This window comes from Coffea arabica, chromosome 1e, assembly GCF_036785885.1.
Source record: "Coffea arabica cultivar ET-39 chromosome 1e, Coffea Arabica ET-39 HiFi, whole genome shotgun sequence".
Lineage (NCBI taxonomy): Eukaryota > Viridiplantae > Streptophyta > Magnoliopsida > Gentianales > Rubiaceae > Coffea > Coffea arabica.
The window spans coordinates 55,825,172-55,844,797 of NC_092311.1; the positions used below are offsets into that span (position 1 = coordinate 55,825,172).

At 37.4% G+C, this 19,626-nt stretch overlaps 3 protein-coding genes across 5 annotated transcripts; 1 reads left to right on the forward strand and 2 right to left on the reverse strand.

The window, feature by feature from the left end:
• Positions 1 to 28: 28 nt before the first annotated feature.
• LOC113735958 (protein S-acyltransferase 18-like) lies at positions 29 to 3,482 on the reverse strand. Of its 2 annotated transcripts, none has more exons than XM_072066528.1 (9): positions 3,026 to 3,482; positions 2,722 to 2,835; positions 2,236 to 2,598; positions 1,965 to 2,033; positions 1,777 to 1,848; positions 1,500 to 1,619; positions 1,303 to 1,383; positions 771 to 941; positions 29 to 673 (listed from the first exon to the last, which is right to left on the reverse strand). In XM_072066528.1, exons 1-9 carry the CDS (start codon positions 3,065 to 3,067, stop codon positions 161 to 163), a joined length of 1,545 nt encoding a protein of 514 aa, XP_071922629.1. In that variant the 5' UTR covers positions 3,068 to 3,482; the 3' UTR covers positions 29 to 160. The 2 variants fall into 2 exon arrangements, with proteins under 2 accessions (XP_071922629.1, XP_071922627.1); XM_072066526.1 differs by having other exon boundaries at positions 1,491 to 1,619.
• A 1,838-nt stretch (positions 3,483 to 5,320) lies between these two features.
• Positions 5,321 to 9,642, reverse strand: LOC113735932 (protoporphyrinogen oxidase, chloroplastic-like). Its single transcript, XM_027262896.2, has 8 exons — positions 8,796 to 9,642; positions 8,271 to 8,355; positions 7,663 to 7,810; positions 7,488 to 7,568; positions 7,097 to 7,268; positions 6,410 to 6,569; positions 6,151 to 6,254; positions 5,321 to 5,888 (listed from the first exon to the last, which is right to left on the reverse strand). Exons 1-8 carry the CDS (start codon positions 9,357 to 9,359, stop codon positions 5,589 to 5,591), a joined length of 1,614 nt encoding a protein of 537 aa, XP_027118697.2. The 5' UTR covers positions 9,360 to 9,642; the 3' UTR covers positions 5,321 to 5,588.
• A 2,958-nt stretch (positions 9,643 to 12,600) lies between these two features.
• LOC113743703 (meiosis-specific protein ASY3-like) lies at positions 12,601 to 19,588 on the forward strand. Of its 2 annotated transcripts, XM_072066496.1 has the most exons (11): positions 12,601 to 12,888; positions 13,366 to 13,437; positions 13,672 to 15,270; positions 15,369 to 15,516; positions 16,193 to 16,330; positions 16,463 to 16,526; positions 16,635 to 16,784; positions 16,859 to 16,917; positions 17,747 to 17,881; positions 18,273 to 18,364; positions 19,260 to 19,588. In XM_072066496.1, exons 2-11 carry the CDS (start codon positions 13,405 to 13,407, stop codon positions 19,329 to 19,331), a joined length of 2,490 nt encoding a protein of 829 aa, XP_071922597.1. In that variant the 5' UTR covers positions 12,601 to 12,888; positions 13,366 to 13,404; the 3' UTR covers positions 19,332 to 19,588. The 2 variants fall into 2 exon arrangements, 1 of the variants encoding a protein (XP_071922597.1); XR_011821583.1 differs by lacking the exons at positions 18,273 to 18,364; positions 19,260 to 19,588 and having other exon boundaries at positions 16,635 to 16,788; positions 17,747 to 17,791.
• Positions 19,589 to 19,626: the final 38 nt, after the last annotated feature.

Below are 19,626 nucleotides of genomic sequence, written 5' to 3' on the forward strand. Positions count from 1 at the left end.
TACATGTTCTCAACAAAATAAACCCATGCATCTAATTGACACATATGCATTTAGATAAACTTTGGGTTAGTGAGTGTAAAAGTTACAGCACGAAGCAAGCAACAAATCAAATCTCAAAGGCTGAGAATGTGTGAACAATTTCGGATTTCTGTTGTTCATCCTACTTTGGGGATATTCTGTTCCCGTCTTTTCTCAAAATTGAGCTCAAAACCTGCCTCGAAATGTAAGTCTCAAGTTCGCTAGAGACCTGTGTGAGCTGTAAATCGAAATTGCTCCTGTATCTCTGCTTTGGTGACCCCATTATGGCAGCAGGTATTGTCGGAGAACAGGAAATTCGTCGTCTTGGACTTGAAAACTTCCCTGGCGATCCTGGAATTGTCTCCTTTAAAATGAGAGGAGTCAAAGCCGTTCCCATATTGCTTCCTATACTTTTCTCAGGTTTGATGGACGGTCCACTTTTTGTTTCTAATGGTAAAGGTTTCAAAGGATCATGCTGTGTCATGGTTTTCTGCTTCATAAGCCTTTCTTTTGCTCTATTGGCTGCTAATATAGCTTTCTCCTGACTCATCGTTATTAGTTTCCATGGATTGATGCTGGCACGAAAGCCTTGCTTTTTGTTCGTTGTCGATGCTCCTGCTTGTCTGTCAATTGTTATGGTTAACTTCTCTGGGTTCTGCAGTGCACAATGTGCAAATTTTTCTTGTAAAACAATATTACATAGCAGAGTTTGTAAGAAGAACTTGATGACTTGCTGCTATCCATGGCATTACCTGATTAATTCCTCCTTCACTGCATGTGACTCTTGACATAAATGATGGCTTTTCCGGGGAACTGGAATCAGTACTTTCATCTGAAGAAAAATCTGAATCTTCTGCTGATTCTACTTCCATAAACTGGTTCTCCTCTTTCATTGCCAAGATATAATCATAGGTTCTCATTCCCTGCCAAAAAGAACAAAGTACTATTTCATATTTCAGCAAGAACAAGATCAGCAATATCAGTCAATGGCTCCATTGATACGACTGAGAGAATCTTTCAGTCATCTGTGTAATTGCAGTTGTAGTCTTTTTAATATCAGCACAAAACCTACAGTGAATAGGTTTATAGCTAGCATCTAGAATTAGTAGAGACCAAAAAACCAAATGATATTTCGTTTGACCATATTTGTATGTCTGTTTGGTCAGCTGTAAGATCCTAAAACCTTTGCCCATTATGTGATTCACACCTATCCATCTGGGGGTTACCTGGACTTGGTTAATGAACATGAAAAATGGATCCAGGATGGTCATAGTATATCAATACCTTTCGGATAAGAAGCATGTGAAAGAAGAAGAGCTGTCCCAGTGCTATTGAACTATATGCGGTCATCATAACCAACAAAACCTGTGAAAGAAATAATGCTGGTAAGTTCAACAAAAATGGAGGCATAAATGCACTGAATCATAGTTGCTAAACTGTTGGAAATGCTGAATGATAAAGCTAATTATTACTGATATAACTGCAAGAACTCCTCGGGGAAACTTCAAGTAGTGTCTTCTATTCAGTTCTAGCTCTATCCCTTTTTGATCCGCGAAACACCTAATAAATATAGCAATAGCTGTGCCTCCTTCAACAATAAGCTGCAAGTGGCAAGCATTGATTTAACCGTCAAAGCCAAGCTTTTGACAAAACAAAAGAAAAGAGAGACTTTTTGTGGAATGCTGATGTCAGTATGATTTTGGCTTAGTAAGCCTTACTAGAAGGGACTTGGAAAGAAGATGAATGCTTGACGCTTACCATTATTAAAACAAATACCATCAAGAGAATGAATGTTGTGTAGTTCTTCTTCCCAACACAATTGTTTAACCACTGGTAAGAAAATCAAACACAAAAGAATATTGTGGGAGAAAATAACGTGTCACGCAGCAGCAGTTTTAAGCATGCATGTTAGAAAGAATGATCAAACAGGTCCGGAGTTGATTTACCCTGCAGTGGTGATCAAAACCTTCAACGCATCGGTTGCAGGTCCTGCAGTGTTTGCTGTGCTTTTGAACCTGCAGTTGCAGTTGCAGGGGTAGTGACAAATCATCATCACAATAAAAAAGCACAGATCACATATATTTTATCAATTGGATAGCAACAGGACTGATAACTGAAGTCAGTAAGGCAATAGCCAGGCGGCAGAACTCAGTTATGAAGAAGTCCAATCGAAGTTTGCAATTCACCCAAGACAAGGAAGAGGAGGAGGAAACGGACCTCAAAATCACATAGAGCGCAAAAAGAGAGGTCGAGCTCCTTGGGATGGGGAGCCACAGACGCAGAATCATCATCCCTGAGGACGAGGAGGTGAAAGGGCAGAAGAGGCTGAGGCTGCACGGATGGCTGTTGATGATCCAGAAGGAGGTACTTCCTCCTGATGAAAGTCCTGAGGATCTTGCGTTCCACTCTCCTGAAAACCCTGGCAAGAAGATGTCCCAACGCGAAGAAGCCAAATTTTAGATTGGACGAAATGGTTCTTGCCTTGACAGTAGTTTTCTTCCTGCGTCGAAATCTGTACCGGGTCTTGTCAGTGGGATCGATGGCCGTGCACCTAATGAAAAGGAAGGAAGCAGAAAGTGCCTGCAAAGGACGACACGAAATGATGCCTCATTGGGAAAAAGGGTGGCGACTATATGGTGAGAAGGTGTTTTTTTTTTTGGGGGGGGGGGGGGGTGTGTGGTGGGTGGAATTACTTATTTTTACCGCAAAAGAAAAGACGGTGGTGACGGTGATTTCGGCAATGGCGCTCCCGAGGAAAAGGCCCAGGAAACAGTAGAAGGCGGCAACCAGCAAAATGAAAACTGACATTCCCACAATCTGCAATAATAATAAGGTGAAATTGATTATATATGCGCCCTCTTTCATGGACATTATTGCATTTGGACTAAAGGAGCAAATTGTTGTTGAGGAAGGAGGAGTTGTTGTTGAGGTGTTTGGTTACATTCCGGCGAAATTGATATAAAGGACAATTGACTGTAACGGAGAAGCAGAGCAAGAGTAGCTTTACCTGTAAAGGGTGAAGAGGACGCTGCCAGCCATGGCGTCTCATGGTTTTTGGACTGAAAAACAGCAAGAAGAAGAAGAAGAAGAGCAGATGATGAAATGAAGGTGGTATGAATGATGATGGCTCTTCCTTCCTTGCGAGATCCCCCCAAACTACTACTACTGCTACTACTAGTCTACTACTACTTCTTCAAGTTCAACAGGAGGAGGGAATTAATTAGGCCAGTCGCTGGCGGTGATCCCAAACCCAAAGGGAATTAATTAGGTCAAGAAGGCTAATTAGCTGCGCAGGTCAGGTCACTGAGTCACTCAGGTCAGGTGGAGGAGGAAACACCACTACTCCCTCTTTTGCTCTCTCTCTCTCTCTCTCTCTCGTCAAGCGTCATAAGTTCGCAACTGATGCGTAGTACAGTAGCATATCAAATGTAACGGTCGACAGCTCTCCCACTCCTTCCTCTTTCTTTTCTTTCTTTTTTTTTTTTTTTTCTCTTTTGAATTTTGAATCAATCTCAAACTTTTATAGTATTATTATTATTATTATTATGGGATAATTGCAGAAACCTCCCCTGAGGTTTCTGACATTTTCACTGACCTCCCCTGTGGTTTAAAAAATTACAGTGACCTCCCCTGGGTTACTAATCCTTTGCAAATTTAGTCCAAACGATTAAAATATTATTTTAGGGATTGAAATTAGAATTTTGTACCAGATTTGCCCTTTGTGCTACATATCCAATTAATGATAAAGTACTATAAATTAATTAACAATTAATAAATTTTAAGGAGTATAATTTATGGACAAACACACATTACTCATTTAAAGTACCAGCTCTTTACGAGTATTTTACTTTCAAATATTTAATTTATGATAAATATATCAATATTTGTAAGTAAAATTCAAAAATTGTTATAGTAATATTTTTGCAAAACGGAAATCGATAGATTATTTATTTAATATAAATTAAATATTTTTTTTAAAAAATAAATGACCCATAAAGTATTAATTTTTTATGACTTTCATCCATTACACGAGTAAAATATTCACTCTTTATGTGTATTTAATTATGAATCATTTAATTTATGTTAAATACATAAATGTTTATAACTAAAATTTAAAAAGTGTTATATTAATATTTTTACGGAAGAGAGATTGGTAGTTTTTGTATTTAACAAAAATTAAATATTTGAAAGTAAATACAAATATGTATTTGAGCGTAAATATTTGTATTAAATTAAATATTTGAAAGTAAAATACTCATAAAGAGCCGTTACTTTAAATAGGTAATGCATATTTGTCTATAAACTATACTCCTTAAAATTTATTAATTGTTAATTGATTTGTAGTATTTTGTCATTCTTTGGACATGTAGTAGTACAAAAGACAAATTTGGTAAAAAATTCTAATTTCACTCCCTAAAATAATATTTTAATTATTTGGACTGAATTTGCAAAGGATTAGTAACCTGAATTTGCAAAGGATTAGTAACCTCAGGGAAGGTCAGTGTAATTTTTCAAACTACAGGAGAGATCAGTGCAAATGTCAGAAACCTCAGGGGAGGTTGCTGCAATTGTCCCTATTATTATTAACCCAGCAGCCAGCGACTCTCGGACGACGCGTGATCCTCCCCGACAATACAATACATTTGACATTGAGATACGTCCAGCTCTCAGTTCTGCTCAAACAACACACACACTGTCTAAAGAGAATCCACGACCCAACTCAAAAGGCACTCTGACTTTCAACTCAAAAGACTGCTCCCCCTCCCTCACCCATGCCATTTAACATCAGCGCGTAACTCGAATAGACTTTTCAGTAGCCGATGAACGAATCTACAGGCCCAAAAACAAAACAAAAACCCACAAACCGCCGAGAATTTCAATAGGTATTGTGGTTCAACTTTTAATAGTAATACTAGTTTTGAAGCTTCTGTCAAGGCGTTTTGGTGGCTTTTATTGAAATATCCACGTAGGTAAAATGGTACCACCAAAACTTGCGACTGCATATGTTTCTGGAAAATTGTGTTTAACCGTTAGGTGCTGCTCAAACATGTCTCAAGTACTTGTTTGTGCTTTCTCACTTTAGCTCGACTTGTCTCTCACTGCTGAGTTTGACCTTAAGTCAAGTTCCACGAGTCAATCTCAAACGCTGTTTAAAGCTCTTAGCTCCTAATCGAACGAGATCAAACCTACACCTCTTAGCTCAATAGAGGCCCGAGTTAGAAACTCCAAGAATGTAAATTGCCTGCCTGCTTAGATTCTTAAGCTTTTCCATGATATGATTAGCCTCATTAATCTCTGCTGCTTCGAATGAAAGCTGAAACAGCTCACAAGTCTTGGATTCTGCAGACAAAGAACAAATTCGTATGTTCGTCTGGGGCAGCAAGATGGCAAAAACCTAACAAACCATCGCCACTGCCCGCCCCAAACCTAAACAATACTGCAAACAGAATTCCGCTCAAACCTCCAGAACATCATTGGAGGAAGATTAGCAAAATTATTGATAAAATGGCCATTTTATCAAATCCAAAAAATGAAAATACAATAAGTTTTCTTCTTCTGGTAAAGACTATTTACTTGCACACATATTGAGCCAAAAAGTCTTTTACCTCAGCTGCAACTTCATAAGCACCCTCCACACATCTCCCCAAAGCTACCCCAGAAACATAGTTACCCCCAAGAAAGAGTCCTTTCAATCCACAGTTAGCGAGACCATTTTTTGCAGCATTTAACGTATCCAAATGACCAACCAAAAACTGTGGAATTGCCTGTGACCATAACCGGACCCCCAGAACAAGAGGTTCGCGAGCATTAGAATTTATGAGCATCTTCCTCAGGTCACGATCGACTGCTTCAACAAGTTGGCTCTCAGTCTGGGCGAACAAAATGAGGCATCAGAGAGTATAAAAACGAGATGTGAGAGGCTTAAAGCATGATCCGCCCAGAGGTCCAAATAAATGTCTAGCAGCCGTTCTCCAAACGGTAGATTAAAATGTTCAAACACAAAGATCTCACGAGAAAGAATTTTGTGAGTAAATAAAATGGATGTCAAGAAAAAGTTCTGTTATATATGAATCTTAATCCCTCCTTAACTAGCTACAGAATGGGTCCGAGTACATGATAAAGTCTCCCTACCTTCAATGAAATTCCAGGATTTGTTGCTCCTCCAATGTAGTTCAGGAGAAGGACCCGCCCAGGCGGTGCACGGTTAGGGAAAAGCGATGAACTGTATATGGTACCTGAGTGACCAAATTAAACAAGATAACAAGTTTGATTGAAATTCAAGAAAACCTTCAGCATGACTACTTTTCTGCACATTAAGTCCTCTATGTAGATTGTAAACTTTCACTTTTGCTAAGAGAAAAGAAGAAAGTCGATTAAAATGGCAGTTTACCCAAAGTTTCAACTCCTTGGGTGCGTGGATGCAACTGTCCAAAACCCTTCAGTTCACCATCAATCAAACAATTCCCACGAACTGCCTCCTGAGGATACGAAATGGTGACTGCAGCAACAGGAGGGTAGTAGAATTTTGAAAGTGCATCAGCTGCAGCTGCCTGTAAACAAGCATATAAGAGAATCAACAAGGATTTGATTACAGACCGCAGTCTAAAACTACAACTTCAGAACATAAGCCTCAAACATAAATAAGTGCACATAAGTAGATGGATACAATGTCGAAGAACGGTCTTCACAACACACAACAGAAACCTCCTTTATCTTCAACAACTACAGAACACGTTCAAAAATCAACTATACTACCATTCTCAACGTCTGACCCAGAAATGCTATCTGACTCTGGAGAACATATTTGGCCTCAAGAATCTTATTCCCTACCTTTTCCTTGAGAAAATCAAGTATACTACATTTTGTCTGATGCAGCAAGGATGTTAAATGTCCACAACATCAAAGCAACAATGACTATAATGCTACCTTGCACGGGTTATGTGATAATACAAGACAGTTTAAGATCTAGCTAGAATATTGTCTAACCGAACTAACTGTCTTATTACTCATATCATCTTTTGGCGTTAAATTTAAGCCAAATATTCAACAAACAAGGCATGAAACAGCAGAAACTTACTGAAAGAGGACGCAATAAACTGCTTGCCACATAGGAAGGAACAGTCATCACCACACTTCTGGTCTGCACAGAAATAACTCCCGCCGGTGTCTCATATATTAAGGTATACCCACCGTCTTCTGACTTGGCAATACTTGAGAGCTTCCATGACAATTTAACTTTGCTTCCCAACCTAAAAGAAGAACAAGGGCAGAGTAGTAATGCAAACCAAGAAGATGATGCACTGATAAATTACTTTAAGGTATCATCAATTCATCATAAGCACTGATAAATTACTTTAAGTCTGTAAGGACTACCTTGACCATAGATACAAAAGAAGGAAACAAGAAGTTAAAAGGCATCTCAAGCCATATGAAATACTCATAAATCATCATAATGTTGCAAAGACTACCTTGAAGAGATCGCATCAGGTAACATGGCCAGTCCCTTCTTAAATGATCCGACTGTTTGACCTTTTGGCTTTGGCAAACGCCTGAGAAGTGCCAAGAGTTAGTGATCTGTACGAGTATGGATTAAAACAGTGAAAAGAACAACAAAAAAGGCCGAAAGATGAAATAAATTGTTACGGATCTCGAGGAACTTTGGCGCTACTAGATCTATCTTTTAGTGCTTTAATGGTTCCACCAATGATGCTGCCGCCATTTTGCTCCAACTTCCAAACTTTTCCAAAGGCAGCTTTCATACTCAACTTTGATGGATCACCAGCATAAACACCTATGTAAGGCCCCGGTTGGGGTTGGAATGCTTTTGTTAAAAAAAGTATTTTGGAGGATAAAAGCATTTTTACGTGTTTGATGAGCATCATTCCTTGAATTTAGGAGTAAAGCTTTTAGCCATTAAAGCACTTTTGGCATAAGCAACAATTAGTGCTTTTAGAGCAACTTAAAACAGCTGAGACAGCACCCTACATATACTGTACCCACAAAAACATCCATAACTGATGTACATGTTTAGGAATGAAGTAAAGGAACTTGGGCATAGATGTACTTGGCTAATAAGAGAAAGCCGCCACAAACTAAAGCAACAGAGAATCACAGGAGAATGTTCAAATTCATGGTTTTATCAGCAGAGCAGAAATTTATGTAGCAGGCACAGCAACAGAAAAAGTAAGGCTGATATAATAACTTGACAGATACTTTTTGAGAGTTAGGGGAAGTTAAGTACTAGAAGATACCAGAGCAGAAAGGCTCAATCAAGCGTTCAAAGACCTCGTTGCCAAGATTACGACGCACAAACTGTTCAACCGACTCCTCATTAGCCTGTCACCTTCGTCAAAGTATATGATATGAGCAGAGTAACCACAAAGTTGGGAACACTATCACTGTGATTTAATTTTTCTTACACTTAACCCCTCCATTAGGCAACTAGGGTGAAGAATTTAGAAGCAAATACACACGTTATGGAGACGTGTAACAATTAATTGAGCCATAGCCAGAACAAATTGTACGAATAATATGTGGTTATTCCAGCATTGGCATCGCTTAACTGTTTGTGCTTCTTTTAACAAAACAAAGGGTTCTTTTTTTTTATTTAAAAAAAAAAAACAATTTACCTCAGTAGCGCATTTTTTTGCCCCCTCGGCCATGCATGACAATGTACTAGTAGTACCAAATTTCCAATAAGAAATGCATGACAACTAGACAAGATCACAAGACTATCATTTTCTTTGGCAAAAGAACAGAGACTAAAGAGGACGCACTGGAGGTGAAGGACGGAAACCTAAGGCACCAAAAGCGGCCCTGAGTTTGGCGGGGAACGACATCAAGTCGAAGAAAGGAAGGTCGGTGGGGCTTGAGGGGACAGCTCTGAGCTTGCCCTCCCAGAAAACGAAACGAGGGGCTTTGGGATCTCCCAGTACCAAATCATCCTTGAGGCCGCTATCCACGACCAGGGTCAGCATTGGGTCGGAGGGCTGGAAACTGTTGGGACCCTCTTCCCATAGATATCCGTCCCTCTCCACCGTGGTAATGTTGCCGCCCACTCGTTCTCTGGCCTCCGTCACGAGCACATTGTTACCAGACAGGGCCTGGGCGATGGTGAGGCCGGTTATACCGGCTCCAACGATGACACAGTCCAAGCGGGATGTGGAGCTGCCGTCGATGGGAGCGTTGGAATACGGGGTGACTGTGGTGGAGTAGGAACATCGGAAGCTCCTCCAACTGAGTGTATGACGCCTGGAGGAGGCCAACTTTGGGGGGCTTGTGTTGATAGTGTGGTGGCAATGGCAACAATAGTAGCCCAAGGAAGTGATGGTTATTGCCATTTCAATATCAATTTCAAACCCCTAAACCCGAAATCCCAAACCTAGAATTGGGATTAGATTCCCGCGTTCAAATAAATTTAGAAAAACAAAAAAAGAGGAAGAGATAGAGAGCAGACAAAACGCTCCTCCCCGAGAGGAGATCTTCAACTTGTCCTTCCCGGAAGGAGTACACTCCGTCGGTTTCGGCTATCTCCCTTATCCTTTTCGCTGCTCCCGTTTGTGTGTTAATCTTACCCAGCTTGGGAGTTACGGCACGGTAGATTGAAGAAAAGAAAAGAATAAAAGTTCGGGTTTGGGTTTGGCTTGGGCTTGTTTGAATAGTATTTATTTGCCAATTTTGTTTTTTGAAAAAATGACAAATTCAAACGAATAAATTATTATTTGAAATGATTAAAGTAGTATTTATGTGATACATGCGAAGAAGATAGCAGCATAAAACAGTTTTGGAAAACGTATGTGAGGTGTCTATAATGAAACTCAAAAAATAACTTTAAAAACACACACTCAAAAAATTTGAATATGTTTGGATAATATATTATTGGGATAATTTTGTAAAAAATAGACTTTAGTACTTGCTTAACGTGATAAATGTGAAATAGGAAGGTGGTTAAAAAAACATGTCAACGTTGCGATCAAATAAATTTATATTAATATACATAATATTAACTTTACATTTATACATAATATTAATGCATATATACATTTATATTAATTATATAAATACATTTCTACATAATATTAATATATATTTATAATATATTAATTTATACATTTATAATAATATACACTTATAATTTATAATATATTTATAATATTCATTTATAATTTATACATTTATAGTAATATACACTTATACATTTATAAATATATTTATATTATGTATTATATAGAATATAATACATTTATATATTTTTATATGAATATATAAATATATTTATTTATAAATGTATTATAAATGCATAAATGTATATTTATATAAAAATTATAATTTATACATTTATAATTTATAATTTATAATAATATACATTTATATATTTGTAAATATAAATGTATTATAAATGCATAAATATATATTTATATAAAAATATAAAAATTATAATATTCTAAAAATACTCAAAAATATGTTTCAAAAATACCTCTAAAAATAATCCAAAAAAATCTACAGTAAAAGTTTTTCATATAGTTTTTGAAAAACAACCCCAAAAACAACTAATCCAAACGGACTTGTTTTTCAGATTCGAAATGCTACAGTGGTGTTTTTGAAAAACAACCCCAAAAACAGCTAATCCAAACGGAGCCAAAGATTATGCTACAGTAGACATTTCACCCAATTTTCTTAAGATTTGAAAAGTTACACATACCTCTCCTGAGTTTATCGTTTTGGTAACAAAAACTATTCAATGGTCAAAATTTTGAATGAATAACCCAAAATATTCTTATGAAATTGTAATGCTCATTTTGCCTTCTTATATAATTTTTTTAAAATATGGAACATGCACAAAATCTCAAATTTGCTTTCAACCATCATTTCTACTATTTTAAACCTTTTATATTCCTACATCTCATATTAGTAGTACCATTATCATCGTGACTATCACCATTATCAGTGCCCAAATTCTAAAACCTCAATTTAGGTTAAAAAGAAAAAAATATATCAAAAGGTTTAAAAAAAAGTCAACAATTGCCTTAATATAACGTTCTATCCCTCAAATGTTAGGATGCCAACACCAGTTTAGCTCTTTTTAAACCTTTAGATTACATGTTCTTCTATTAATTTCCAAATCCTCCAAGCAAAACAAAAATTAATTTGTAATATGTTAAACTTGTATTCATGACATAATTGGTTATTCTACAAGTAAATCATATTTTTGTTTCCATCAAACATCTAGTTGTGTGATGCATTCATTTACACAAGATTAATAGCAGCTTGTTTAATTGCATAAAAAATATTAACATGTTAATAATATTATAGTCATTTTATAAGATTAAGGGAGACAAGTGTAATATCAAAAATCTCAAAGGTATTAGGTAAAATTGTTAGAAATCTCGAGGAAGGTTTTTAAAATTATTCCAAAATTAAAATATAGAGCGTTGAATTTTTAAAATCTCGTACCAACCTTGTTTTAAATAAATTATTATCCAAACACACTCATAATAATATTAAATATCGTGGAACATGATTTAATACTATTTCTTCATAAAAATAAATAAATGTTTGATTCATTTTGGTATATTAAGCCTTGTTTGGATTACAACTCTTATTTAAATTTTTTTAATATTTTCCATAAAATATTTTTTAATCATTTTTTTATAATATATTTTAAAAAACTCTAAAAGGCACAAAAAAAAATGCAAGAAAAGGAAGAAGGAGGGAAGGAGGGAGATGAAGAAAAAAAAAGGAAAGGAGCACAGAGGTTGACAAGGATGTTGGAGAGAGGAGGGGAGGCGCGGTGGATGCTAGGACAATTTTTACAAAATTTTTAAAAAGACTTCAATAAAATTTTTAATTTTATCTGTTTGGATCCTTGAGTTTTTCAAAAATTAGTTTTTTAAATACTATAAAAATTTTTTAAAAATACTTTAAAAGGTACTCTAAAAAGTAGGTTTAATTTTTTTAATGTTTAAAAAAATCGTAAAATATATTTCAAAATATACTCTAAAAATTCTGTTACAGTAAATTTTTTCAAAAACATCCCAAAAAATAGCTAATGTGAACGGAGATTTAAAAATAAGTTTTTTAAATACAGTGCTGTAGCAATACATAATAATTCAAAAAAATTTAATCCATATAATATATCAAATATTTGAAGTAAAATTTTTTATATACACTGAATTTTTAAAAATACCAAAAAAACAGCTAATCCGAGGAGATATGATGGTGTAACTGCTATTTGCAAAAGAGACATGGGTGATTCACGTCGCAGCGGCAAATTTTTCCTAAAGGGGAAGAAATGCCTTTTCTCAGCTATGGCATGGACTCCAAGTGGCAGCAATAGTAGGAAGGCGTGATACGATGTATGTACATGATTTAGGTCGTCCAGTGTATGATGTGTTACGCCTTCAACTGCTCTGAGTTTTGCGCGGGGTGAGGGAGTATCACGCCATCTGCACTTTGAATTTGAGACGGACGCCCGACCCGGCTCGGCCCGATATTTTCCCGCCTGATTACTGCTTTCCTCTCCTGCTCGCGCTACTTAAATTAAAAAACCTCTCTCAAAATACTACAGAGTTGCTACCAGGTCCCAAGGAGGAGATAGCTACATATATTATCGTACTACTACTAGTAGTAGTGCGTTAGCACCACCGCAATTCGCCGCACACGCAGAACCGGAAAATGCAGCCACATTTTGATAGTATAGGCGACGAAGTTGCATAATAAACTCTGCATCGATCACAAAAACAAAAAAAAAAAAACCCTAGCAGTAATCGTTACGGAGCCCGACTTTGTTGTTCTGAATTTCCGGTCGGAACTACAACTACTCTCATCCTCGACGACAGCGCTAGTAACTCACTCCCTTTCTCTCGCTCCGTAAGTTATAACGACGCTACCAATTTCTGCTCTGCTCTCTTTCTTACCCCGTCTCTTGTTTGCCACTGCTATGATCTATTTCATTATTGAACTAGAATGAGTTGCCGCCATTCCTATTTCACGAGTTCATGAATTGGTCTTGGTAAGCAGCTTCAGTGCTTTTTTCGTACTTGAGATCTAGTGGAAATGCTCCAGACGAACCTTTGATTTCATTCCTTCTTACGTTTGGAGATACTTTTGAAGTTCAAGTGTTCAAATTACTGCTTCTTCTGGCGTGTCTATAGATACTGAAAATAGGATCGCTGCTTCGCCGGTTGAGTCCCACTTATCGAGGTTTTTTTAGGTTTTGAGCCATCGGTTTCATAAGCTATCCTCAAGTCTTACAATCTACTCTGTTTACTCGTCCTTCTTCAAAAGCTTGCTGTTCCATAGGATTTGTAGATCATGTAATAATATAATGACTTTGTTTTCTGTTAGGTGTTCCGACCCTATTTGTCCTCTGAAAGTCTTTTGACGATGGATTTAAGCCAACAGCCTAATTTCTCTGATGTAAGTATTCACGCCTTCTCCTTACTTGATAAACAGCATTTGCTTTGCTACATCAATCATATTTTCGTTCATAACTCAACGCACGCTACTCTGTAGCAGTGTCCCCTCGTAGTCTTGGCTGCGCTCTTTTTCTTCGTTTATTCAAAAGTCTCTTTTCCTTTCTCCGTCTTAAAATTTTTACTAATATCTTCTGATTTCGTAAGACCCAGTTCTTATTCTTCTGATGAACACCAGGGCCAAGCAAGGGAATCCAGAAGTTTTCACAGCCTGTCTGGCCAACCCCGGAAAATTTCCATAGGAATCCTGGCGGATTCCTTTTGCCAGAATTCTGGACCCAAAGATGTCAATGCCAAGGACTCCCTTGTTCGAGTACATGAAAATGTTACTCCTAGCAAAGCAAATTCTGCTCAAGATGGAAAATGGACGGACAGAGTTCTTTATGCTGCTAATCAAGGGAAACAAACAGAGGTGCTAGTCCAGGAGACTTCCCCTTGGTTATCTCCTAAATCTTTCAACCAAAAGTTACCAACACCAGAGCAAGTTCGTGGTGCAGAAATCACTTGCATTTTGCCAGCCACCGGGCCTGTCACTGAAACACACCATGTACTCCATCTACCAAGGCCACCACCAGCAAATTTTTCTGCGCACTATTTTGATAATCACATGTCAGGTCTGGAATCTAGTAACGGTTCACAGAGGAAGTTCGATGGGGACATGCCTGGAATGAGGGACATAACTGGAGAAGGCTTTGAGAAACTCTCTTTTACCACCATACAGAAAGTTGCAACAGAAAAGGATGTGGGAGGGTATGAAGCTACAAAGGAAGAAACAAGGGGCAGTGAAACTTTAAGAATGAAGCTCTGGGAGATCCTAGGAACCATTTCATCCCCAAATGAACAACATCCCAATGATTGTGACCTTGGGATGGAGGCCAAAAACATGAAATTAGTGCAAAAGAGTGATGCAGAGTGTAAGCCTGTTGTGAAGCCTACACAAAATTCGGACACAATAGAAAGTGATTCTGAGGGTCATGGTCGTCCTGTTAGGAGACCGAGGAAACGCTCTTTGATCAGGAATGGAGCTTCCAATAAATTAAAAGCAGCCAAGTCAAATGATGCACAGTTGACTCGTTATATGAAGGACAACCAAGAAAAGTATGCCTGCTTTGAAGAGGTGCTCTCCAGAAGACAACATTACAGTGCCACTGGAGGTACGTTAGCAGTCATGAGAAAGAAGAGTGAAAAGTGGAGCACTGGAATCAAGTCACGCATGATGCGCTTCAATGAACATGAAAATCCAGGACATGACGAGAAGGTTAACAATAGGGGCGAAAGAAGACCTGCACTTCAGAATTCAATGATGCACGGAGATGAAGTAGGAGATAAGAATGAAACATTTAAGAGGATTAAAAAAGATTCTACTGAGCCAAAGAAAGTTTCCCTTGAGATAAGTTCTCAGAAGGTTCATGTTGAAGGGGTGTCTGAGCACCCGAGGAATGACGTTGACGGTCCAAAATTACAAAAAGATGTGGATTTGCAGCAAGATGTTGGCTATGCATTGCTCAAAAGTACATCAGAGCAAAAGTTTGACATCCCCTGTCCGGCATTTGGAGAGAAGACACCCAGAGAAATATTTCCCGATTTGCCACCAAGTGAGATGAGAATACATGCCACAAGATCCACTCCTGGCTCCCCACCAGAAACCAAACTGGGGGAAGCAGATGATGACAGTCCTCCAAAGCTCGTGTCGAATACGGAGGGAATTCGACGCTTCAAGAGCTTTTTGGCCTCAAAGTTAACTTGTGACAAGTCAAATTCCAAGTCAAATTCTTCTGTATCCTCCATTATGTTTGGCTATGATTATGTCTACCATACTGCAGCTTGATTCTTTTATGAGATGCTTTATGGCTGCTATTCCTTAAGCGAACAAAGGATGGCCCAGGAGGATTAGAAGATTTTTCCTACATGAAACCCAGGCCTATTGTGGAAGACCCAGGAAGTAGGCTGTCTAGCTCGTCATCGGAGGGCAGTGATTCAGAGACCTTGAAAGAGGATTCCCTCCCAAGCGCACAGAGCAAGAGTAAGCTACTTCACTCGAGAAGAAGAAATACGCTTAAAGGTTCTTAAGATTTACCTGTAGGAACCAGACTAGTGTGCATTCCTATAATTACTCACTTTTTTCACTGGACACAAGAACCAAAAGATTGCTTTACTGCAAAGCCTATCTACTGCTGATCTACTTTCGTAGTTTAACTTTAATTGGTTGTGGAAACAACTTTTTTGTTGGTTTAAGTGATGTATTTGTTTGATTAACCAACTCTTGAATGACCAGTTGGGTGATTGTGATGAATTATGCTCATTCATGTCTAATTAAGGGTTAATTTAATGCTGTTTACACGATAATGAACAATTCTGCACAATGCAACTAATGATTTTGCTTCATTTATTAGAGGTGATTTCTCTTCTTGTTTGGTTACTTTCGAACTTTCCAGTTTTTAGATTTTTCTTGTTTTTATAGTGTTTATATTTTCACTTCTTAGTTAAGCGCCCTGGGACTCGGCTTTTTATTCCTTTTTTTGGGAATAAAACCTTGGGTTATGAGAGTGTTATGTTCTAAGTATCTGGAACTTACAAAGGCATTCTTTGTGCTTGACATTTAATTTTTGACCATCGATAACTTGGTATTATGCCCTAAGAACTCTGTATATGCGGTGGGGGACCCTGGCTATTATTAAGCATTTATGATAAACTTGCAGGTCTGGGTGAATCAGAACTTTTTCCTGAAGTTGGTACTGTAAAGAAACCGGATTTTGTGCTTCATCTGAACAAAAAGCATCAGTATCAGGAAACCATTGAAGTTTCTGGATTTTCTCCCACCTCATTCTCTCGAAAAGGCATATCTGCTTACAGATTAAAATCTCAGCTTCTGTTGCTGGGTTAATCTTCTTTCTCATTTTTGCAAAAGAAAACGCCTGACTTTTTGTAAGATTCTTTAATTCCATCTTCTGTCTGCACTCTATGAGCAGGAATTGAAGACTATGGAAATGTTCAGCAACATTTGGAGTTGCATCAAGGGGATGGACTTGCTAGGTATTCTTTTGGTCATTGTATTGAAATATAACAGAAAGCTATATACCAGTACAGCCCTGGCAACTATTTTTCCAGCTTAAATTGATTGATTTTTGTTTAAAATTTCAGTGCTGTTACTCTATTTGCCTTGGCTTTAGAAAGAGTTAAAATCAGAATGAAGTCGGTGATCAGGAAAAGATCTGCTGAAATTCTAACCTCTGTTGCTGAAGGAATACATATGCAATTGCAGACCGCTGAATCTCAGATTCAAGCTGATATGTAGGTACTTATGCAATGACTGATCACTGGCTCAAGAATTTCATCTCTTATGCAGAATTATTGACTTTTTTCAGGGGAAAACTGACTAGTCTCACTAAATCAAAGAGAAAACATCTGGAGATGAGATTTCAAGGTAAACATTTTTTAAAAGTAGGAACTGATAATTCTTGAATAATATATGTTCCACTGCTCTCCTGTTGACCAGCATATGATAACATTTAAATCCATGTGAAAGTTGAAGCAACTTGACTCCGTCTTGTCGAATATTATGCATAATATCACCTGTTGACCAGCAAATGTTGTTTTACCGGTGCTTTTAATCAATAGCAAGTCTTGCTCTTTTATGATAATGCGATCATATAAAGTTGTTTTTGGGAGATAGTCATCTGGAGTAATTAACTAGTTTGCCTGACACTATATCTTGGTAGAGAACAACTCCACCATTGAGAAGGGTTCTTGGTATTTCTTCTTTATAAATCATATCACTTTTTGACCTATACATCATATTTCGTAGACTTCTTCTTCGGGTACTCCTTTTGAAACATTAATGTCACATATGTGTTGTGATTTTTTTTTTTTATTTGAATCATGTTTCTTAGTTATTTTGCTTGTTGTCAAAGACTCAAAATAACTTTTGAGCAATTTTATGCGGCAGGAAGATATACAAGGGAACGACTTGTTACTTTTCTTCCCCTCCCCTTCCTAGAATTTCTGCCTTCTTTGTCTTCAGATAATGCTTGTAATTTTGAAGTTGATTGCGGAGTATATCATGAGAACTTACTCATCCTTGTAGTATTTTACAGACAGGATCTTATGAATTGTGCAAAATTCAATTGCTGTTTGTGCAAGTCATGATTGTTTGATCTCACTAGGATTTATCTGTAGGACTAAGAACTGAGATACTTTATGTACACTTTAGCTTCCATTATGTGTTCTTGAAGATTGAATGACTACTGATGCAGAACTACAAGGACAGTTGAATGTCATATATGCGAAGTTCAAGGAAGAGGTTCATCAGCATCTTCAAGATTGCAGAGACACAGTTGAGTGTCTGGATGCAAACCACATGGAGCTTAGAGGGATAGTAGAAAAACAAAGTACGACTTATATTTTTTCTTAAAAGTAATTTTGCATAGCTGAGAATGTGGTTTCTATATGCATAATGCAGATTTGAACTGCCAATCAAAATTTTCTCTTTGCAAAGAAATGTCCCTCATTTTCCCCCTATAGTATCAGGTTGTTGATCTTTTAACGTTCATAATCGAAGAGTTTATTGAAGTCATTTGCAGAATCTAACTAGAGCAATTTTCAAGGTCAAAATATGAACACTACAATATTTGGAAAGCTAAAATCAGATAAACGGAACCTAAACAGTTTTCGAATGTTTCCTATTGCCTTTATGATTGACATTCTAACTGTAAGCTGGTAGCCAAACAAATTTAAGCTTTAACAGGCTTCAAGCTTTTTACTGGTCTTTAATAATTTCAGGTGCATCTCATAGAAAGCTTCTTTTGCAAGCTGAAGAAGAAATTGAGACTCATCTGACTGATGCTGGGAGGAGAATAATGAAGGTCCATACTGTAAGTATCTTCAGCTTGAAGTTTCGAGAACACTTGGCTTTCAAACTTGCTGCTTGCTTCTCTTCCCAAACGCATTGTTATGTGACAATATTGTTGTGATATGGTTGAGTTATGAACATGGTTATTGCTCTCCGCTTGCACTATCTTGATTTCTAATTGTGCCATTAAGGTTTATGTATTTGTTAATAATACCACATAACTTTAGCTATTATATACTCTCCCAACTCTACTTACGTGACATGGTAAAGACAACTTGATGCTTGCCTCATACATCACCTGGAAATTTTAGCATGTATTCTCTCTCTTTTTTTTTTCCCCTGTTCTTTTGCCATCTTTTCCGTCCATATACAGCGGCCACAAAGGACCATCACACTGGAGTCCCAAGACCATACTCTTGCATGCAGTCATCAACACCAATTTGAATCAAAATGATCATAGAAGGCCCAAAATACAAATACCATAAATTGTACATCCAGTGTATATGATATTTGCATCAGATTTGAATGAAGCAATAACCACTGGACAAATTTGGCATGTCAAAATTTGCTATGATCATCTTAAAAGTTTCGAGTCATGCTATCCAACCAATTGTAGAACCAAAGAAGGTGGATGGCAGCAGCCATCCAATGGTTTTCAGGAGTTACCCCTTTTCCCGCTTGAAATTTTTATTCTTTGATCCCAAATTTTCTGAAAATGAAGGTCAGTCGACGAAACATGGATGCAAATATATACTTTTGATATTTGCATGGGACAGGTTCAGTTTGGGGTATCGGTCTATCTTACTGTACAAATTAATAAAAAATCGTTTCTGATAAAGATTGTTATACGTTGATTATGTATTCATGAAATATTTTTTTCCATCTGGGATGACTTGTGCAATACATTGTCTCTGCAGTTGGCAAGGGAACAGATGCTTCAGTTGAAAAATGCAGTAGTTGACTGTTTGAATGAAGGTAACCTTGGTTGACATGATTGCAATTTATGTTGGAGGAAGCAACGTCCATGATCAGGAAGAATTTCTTGTCTGCTCAGAATTTGTTTACGGCTTCCTGCCTGTGTATAGCTTTAGATTTTCATCAGCATTTTTACTACTTCCGTTCCAGAAGTATTGTGACAAGTATATCTCGATTGGAGCGATTGTTGTTGAATTCCACTCAAGTTGGGGTAAGCTTCTCAAGGTTTTGTTCGCCGACGCCCCTAGATCTTCCTTCTTGAGGTCACCAATGCATCCTCGCTTTTGCATTTTTCACCTGAAAATGCTT

Excerpts from the sequence above, each read along its gene's own strand:
- LOC113735932 (XM_027262896.2), bottom strand. The coding sequence starts at position 9,359 with ATGGCAATAACCATCACTTCCTTGGGCTACTATTGTTGCCATTGCCAC. Across the intron at positions 7,569-7,662 it reads GCCAAAGTTCCTCGAGATCC|GCGTTTGCCAAAGCCAAAAG; the intron begins GTAACAATTTAT and ends GGCACTTCTCAG. Across the intron at positions 6,570-7,096 it reads GTTTATTGCGTCCTCTTTCA|GCAGCTGCAGCTGATGCACT; the intron begins GTAAGTTTCTGC and ends GCTTGTTTACAG.
- LOC113743703 (XM_072066496.1), top strand. The coding sequence starts at position 13,405 with ATGGATTTAAGCCAACAGCCTAATTTCTCTGAT. Across the intron at positions 13,438-13,671 it reads AACAGCCTAATTTCTCTGAT|GGCCAAGCAAGGGAATCCAG; the intron begins GTAAGTATTCAC and ends GATGAACACCAG. Across the intron at positions 15,271-15,368 it reads ATTCCAAGTCAAATTCTTCT|GATGGCCCAGGAGGATTAGA; the intron begins GTATCCTCCATT and ends AAGCGAACAAAG.
- LOC113735958 (XM_072066526.1), bottom strand. The coding sequence starts at position 3,067 with ATGAGACGCCATGGCTGGCAGCGTCCTCTTCACCCTTTACAG. Across the intron at positions 1,849-1,964 it reads GTTTTGATCACCACTGCAGG|TGGTTAAACAATTGTGTTGG; the intron begins GTAAATCAACTC and ends TTTTCTTACCAG. Across the intron at positions 1,620-1,776 it reads TGGTATTTGTTTTAATAATG|CTTATTGTTGAAGGAGGCAC; the intron begins GTAAGCGTCAAG and ends TGCCACTTGCAG.